This window comes from Antrostomus carolinensis, unplaced genomic scaffold (genome assembly GCF_000700745.2).
Source record: "Antrostomus carolinensis isolate BGI_N321 unplaced genomic scaffold, ASM70074v2 scaffold11880, whole genome shotgun sequence".
NCBI classification, from domain to species: Eukaryota; Metazoa; Chordata; class Aves; order Caprimulgiformes; family Caprimulgidae; genus Antrostomus; species Antrostomus carolinensis.
In genome coordinates this window covers 49218-55217 of record NW_010286493.1, presented here as the reverse complement: position 1 = coordinate 55217, position 6000 = coordinate 49218, and the positions used below count along the sequence as shown (strand labels likewise).

At 36.1% G+C, this 6000-nt stretch overlaps 1 protein-coding gene across 1 annotated transcript in view; it reads left to right on the top strand.

Annotated features, from left to right (window-relative positions):
* Positions 1-6000, top strand: part of LOC104529050 (peroxidasin homolog) — a gene marked incomplete at its 3' end in the record, with an annotated part of 53825 nt that overhangs the window by 4125 nt on the left and 43700 nt on the right. The window contains exons 2-3 of the mRNA XM_010173264.2: positions 3630-3701; positions 5723-5794. Coding sequence (XP_010171566.2) covers positions 3630-3701; positions 5723-5794 — 144 coding nt within the window. The remainder of the gene's footprint in view (positions 1-3629; positions 3702-5722; positions 5795-6000) is intronic.

Genomic DNA, 6000 nt, shown 5'->3' with positions numbered 1-6000 from the left:
TACACTCCAGTTGTTGTTATGCTTTTGCTCTGAGCTCTTTTCCTGTTCCCTGAAATGCAGTCGGTTTCTCATAAGCTGCATGTGGGGCCTGTACCACGGGAAGATGACATTTCAAGCCTGAGAAATGGTGCTCCTGTTTAGTATAGATTTTTTTTTTTTTTCCCCTACAATGGTATGGCAGTGGTGACTGAGACTTTTTAATTTTTTTTTTTTTTTCATCATCTACTGAAACCTTAATTGTCTTTGAAAGAACTAGTGGCTGCCTGATTCTTCCCTGTCTCAATACTGTTCAGTTAATTATGTCCACTTCTCAGGGATTTATAACTTCAGACTTGTTTCTAATCTCAAACATCCTCCAGAATAATTGCAGCCACTCCAAACTTGCCAACATCTGCCTACTTAATAAGCTTATTTTTATTTCTACCAACCTGTCTTAAGATATTTAATACCTTATGGGAGATTTCTGCCTAATACTACTTGATACAGCCTTTCAGTTCAATAACTAGTTTTAGCTTAACATTTTCCCTACCTATTGAACGCTTAGTTTACAGAAATTTACTCTAAACCACATTTCTCTGGTTTGTTTATGTGAATGGCCTGTATCAAACTCATTAAACTAATGTGTGCAATGCATACTCTATTTCCCTTATGCACTTGGCTTGTTATCCAGTTTGACAGAATTTCTTCCTCAGAAATCTACAGTGGTTATGACTTAACAACTTTTATCTTCTGTGTACAAGAAATACCTCATGAAGTATAATTACATTAGTTTATAGAACAAAAGAGCTTATGTGTTATTTTGAGCAGGATTTGTGATCTGCCTCACTTTTTATTTAGAGGGGATTTTGTACTGAAGAATTAATGAGAAAACTTAGACTTAACACTTAAAAGTGTTATTTCCTCTGAAGAAAGAGGTTCCCTTTGAAGAAATGTACCAAAATCATAATCCTACATTTTAGTATGGTTAACATTGCTTTTCTCCAATTTTAATATAGTTGTATTACTAACTTTAAACAAATACTTTATAAAAATGTATTTTTGTCATCATAGCTTTTTATGAAACATTTTACTTAGATACCAAATACACTGGGCTCTAGAGTACCTTTGGGTGCTGTGTTTTATTACGGCTCTTTTTTAATACCTTTATGCAGAATAAAAATGAATGGGTTGAGTTTGAAACATGATGTATTATTTAGTCTTAACAACTTCATATGAGAAAGGGAAATAGTGTCAGGAGTTGGATAAAATATCACCATATGCAATGGTAGTAAAATAATGTTAATTATTTTGATTGGTGTTGCTAATCTAGTTATCCTAGTGAGGTACTTTAGAATGGGTTTGACATATTTAAAGAGTGCTCATTTTAATACTGACTCGAAGGACTATCTCCTTTCATTGCATTTATGAAAGTTACATACTTATTTATCAGCTTTACTTTGCTGTAGGAAGTAGGCTTGCTTTTCATATGAACAAATTATATTCTTTTCTATCTAAAAATACTCTGCATTCTATCTAAGCCTACTTTGGGTAAAGATTTCTTTTCAACTGTGGATCTTAAAAAAAAAAAATCAATTTGAGAAGTCGCATGTTGTTTAGGAACTAAATATTCCAATATTCCTAGTTTTAATGGTATTTTGAGGCTTTTGAAAAATACAGCTTTCAATATTCCATTAATGAATACTAGATTTTTTCACTTTTGATTATTTTCAAAATTAAAATGTTTACTTGAAACATAAAAGTTTGTACTTTCACATAACACAGAAAAAGTTCCCAGTAAAGTGCAATGACATGCTTAATGATGCTTACAAGAGGGATCTGCTGTGTCTTCTCTCAGTGCACACTACGACATTCAACGCTTGTTTAGAAATCTCAGTACCTGAGATTCAGTGACTTGTAGACAGTATCTCTTTCCCATCAGGGACATATGTGTTCTGTGTGTGATGTATTTCTTGTGTGAGTGATGAACAAAACATAATATAGTTTAGCTGTAACTAATAGGTGTTTTTGTAAAGAACAGATTCAAGCTATGACAATCTGGGCTTCTAAATCTGGAATTCCTCATTTCAACTGGGAGTTGAGTAAAGGGGCTGTCCTGCATGTCTACAGGCAGTTTAACTACATATCTAAATAAGGGATAACAGTTTGCATCCCTCATTTATTCCAGTCACTGATCAAATATTTTGGTGAAGTGTAATGCAAACAGAACCACATGTCTAATCCTTTTCTTACAATGAACAGTAGGCCACATCCTAAACCACTTATGTAGAAAAAGTCCTTCTGGGGCTGTTACTCCAGAGCTGGATAAGCCCTGATGGGCTGATTCATGAGGAATGATGCTTAAGTATGGACTTTGCAAAAGACAACAGGCAATACACCCCACTACCTACAACTTCAACCAGTGGGGTTATATGGGGTTAGTATGCAGCTGACTTTTTGTCTGCTTTTCTGTATTTCTTTTGACTAAGTATCTAATTCCAGAGAGACTTTTTGATAAGATATTACCTGTTAAAACACAGTGCATATTTATGTTTTAATTAGGACTAGTTCTGGTGCTAAGATTGAAGTTAAGATGCGTTTGTGTCCTGCTTTTTGTAAGCAATTGATAAGTGTGTGTTCTAGGAAGGACAGTGCAATAAGTCTGATCATAGATTTTACTTACTTTCCATTTGCTTCCATTCTGTTCACTTGCCAGAGACTATAAGGTCCTTGGTCTGCTGCTAGGGAAGAGGACAGACCTGCTGTCCTCCTTCCTTTCCCCTGGTCCCCATCTGTCCTCACAGTGCCTCTCTCACCTGTGTGGCCTCCCAGAAAGCCCATTCATTTTGCTCACCAGGCAGAAAATTATTTCCGGGGTTTGTTTTTTGTTTGTTTGGTTGGTTGGTTGGTTTGGTTGTTTGTTTTGATGCTGCTGCTTCTTTCAGCAGGCAAGAGGTGTGGGACTGGCATGGCCACGGTGTTTCCCCATGCTGCTTCCCCTTTGATCCCTGTCCCTGCTCACTCTGCAGCACTTCGCTTAAGGAATTGGAGTTTCCCTCTTTTTGGAGAAGTTCTCATTAAGCTATGGATATAAGAGGAAATTGAAGATGGTAAAAACATATCAAAATTTAAGAGAAAATAAAATTAAATAAGAAAATCAATAGCTTAATGCAGCTGAATTTACAGGTTTTAAAAGCAGGCCAACATAAGACACTTAAGCCTCCCTAGCTCAGACAGAAGAATGGAGTAGCTTAAAAGCCTTGAGAGCTGTCGCTTTTTTCTGATCCCAGTTTTTCTGTACGTTTCACTGTATTGTCTACAAGCAAATTTTAAGAAGACAGTTCAATTCAGTGAAACACAATTCAACGTCCCATTACAAGATGCTTCACTGTAGAAGAGAACATCCTTCATGACTGAGTTTGACTTAGATACAGACTTCAGCACTGACCACTGAGGCTGGAATTGGTCAGTCCCTCTGCTCAAACTTGTCAGTGTTTGAATTTGCTTGGCATTCTCCTTTGTTCAAAAGCTATGGTTTGTGGATGGAGACTGGTCATGGTGGTCACAAAAGACTTGTGCTTAGTTGGTTTTCTTTCATATGAAAAAATATATAGATTTTTTAATAACATGATTCTTCTTTCTTTATTTTGCAGAGACCTAAGATTCAATAGGATTAAAGAAATCCAGCCTGGAGAGTTTAGAAGGCTTAAAAACCTGAACACACTGTAAGCTCTTTTCAACCCTAAGGCCCTTTCCCCTTTTGATTTAATATGATTAATTTGATAATGTGCTGAATTTCCTCACTTAGCACAGGTAAGTAGTCACACAAATTTCAGCTGTAATATTTACACACATGAGGGAAGTGTGGTTAGGCCCAAAGTATTTGAAAACAAAACCAGGTATATGTCTATTAAAATAAAAAAAAAGGAAATTATTTACATCCTAATGTTTTATTAACATTCTTTAATTGGAGGTATGAAAAATACAGATCTTCACTGTATATTTTTTTTCCAAATTGTGCTAAGTGACTTTGGTGGAATATCACATAATAAATCATGGAGTTACAGTGAAGCTAAAAAAGGCTCGGATGTGCAAACATGTTTCAGTTAGAAAATACTTTACAAACTCTATAAGATTTTGAACTTTCCTATTCTAATGTACTCGCCAGGACTGACAGCAGTTGAAAGGCTTTGTTCCTACTGAACTACCTTTTACAGATGTTTTTGTTACCATATAGAATCATAGAATGTTGTGAGTTGGAAGGGACCCACAAGGATTATCAACTCCAACTTGTGCCCCAGCATAGGACAGTCACAAGATTCAGACCATGTGTCTGAGGGCGTTGTCCAAATGCTTCTTGAATATTGTCAAGCTTGGTGCCATGACCACCTCCCTGGGGAACATGTTCCAGTGCTCCACCTCCCTCTGGGTGAAGAACCTTTTCCTAATGGCCAACCTAAACTTGTCCTGGTACATCTTCCTGTCATTTCCTCTGGTCCTGTCATTGGTCACCAGAGAGAAGAGATCACAGAATCACAGATCAGGACATGCACCTCCTCTTCCCCTTGTGAGGAAGCTATAGACTGTGATAAGATCTCTTCTCAGTCTCCTCTTCTCCAGGCTGAACAAAGCAAGCGTCAGCCTCTCCTCAGACGGCTTTCCCTCTAAGCCCTTCACTAATTTTGTGGCTCTTCTCTGGACACCCTCCAGTAGCTTTATATCATTTTTATGCTGTGACACCCAAAACTGCACCCAGTACTCAAGGTGAGGCTGCACCAGTGCAGAGTAGAGTGGGATGATCACTTCCCTTGACTGGCTCGCAATGCTTTTATTAGCAGACATGAGGATGGATTAAGATGGACAGTTATTTTTACTTTTTAATATAAGTAATTTATGATTACAAGTTTTACTGTTTCTAGAACACAAGTAGTGTGTGAACTGAAACACAATAGTGATATGAGCGAGCTTTGGATTGCTATTATCTATTTATTCTGCAAGCACATAACAACAAATATAGAGAGACATCTTGCACTGTATATTCACACCAGAAGAAATGATAGGACTTTCCTCAATATTTTCTCTAAATCTGTGTTACCAAGACTTTTTTACTAGCTATTCTTGCTTCCAGTCACCTTTGATCATACCTCTGTTTGCAACTGATCCCCAGTTTTGAGTTATAACTTCTGTTAGATCCACATGTCCTTAATAAAGACAGGATTCATTCTTTTGGGTTCCATTCTCTTTGTAAATACACTGCATGAGGGATGAACACAAATCTGTAAATCTGTTGTGTTCCTGTGTGATGTAAAGGGTCCAATAAACAGAATATTGCTAAGCATCATCTAGGAAAAGTCACTTTAATGCTCTTACTAATGACAACTCTTTATTAATATAAATTTTATCAATTTCAAACCTATATGTAGATTTGGGACTACGATTTTTTATTTTTCTTTCATCTTCATCTCAGATACCTACAAAAAGCCACATTGTTTCAGTTTTTAGATTATTTTTTTCCTTCTTTTAATTTCTGTCTAATTTTTTTCAATGTTTAGTCCTGCAAGGTAGTAACTGAGCAGCTTTCAGCACTTCACTTTTTTTTTTTCTAGCAGTTACTAGGGGAAAAAGCGTTTTGTTTTGTTATTTTTTTAAGTTTTCCTTTTAATGATACATTACATCTGCTATTACACCCTTTTTTCCCTGCTGTTCCTGTATGTTTAAAATAAACAGCTGCTATTTCTTTTTATAGGCTTCTAAACAACAATCAAATCAAAAGAATACCTAGTGGGGCATTTGAAGACCTTGAAAATCTGAAATATCTGTAAGTTAAATGAATGTAACTTTTTTTGCATCACTGTGTAACTAAACTTATTCAGTGGGAAAGTGTTTTAATCTGAGATGTTGTTTTAATCTGTCTCGCTATATCAGGAGATAAACTGCTTTGAAAATCTGTGAAATTAATTTATGGGGTGGGGGCAACTGTGAATCTTTTTTCTATAAGTAGGTACTTTGAGATTTGCTAATATA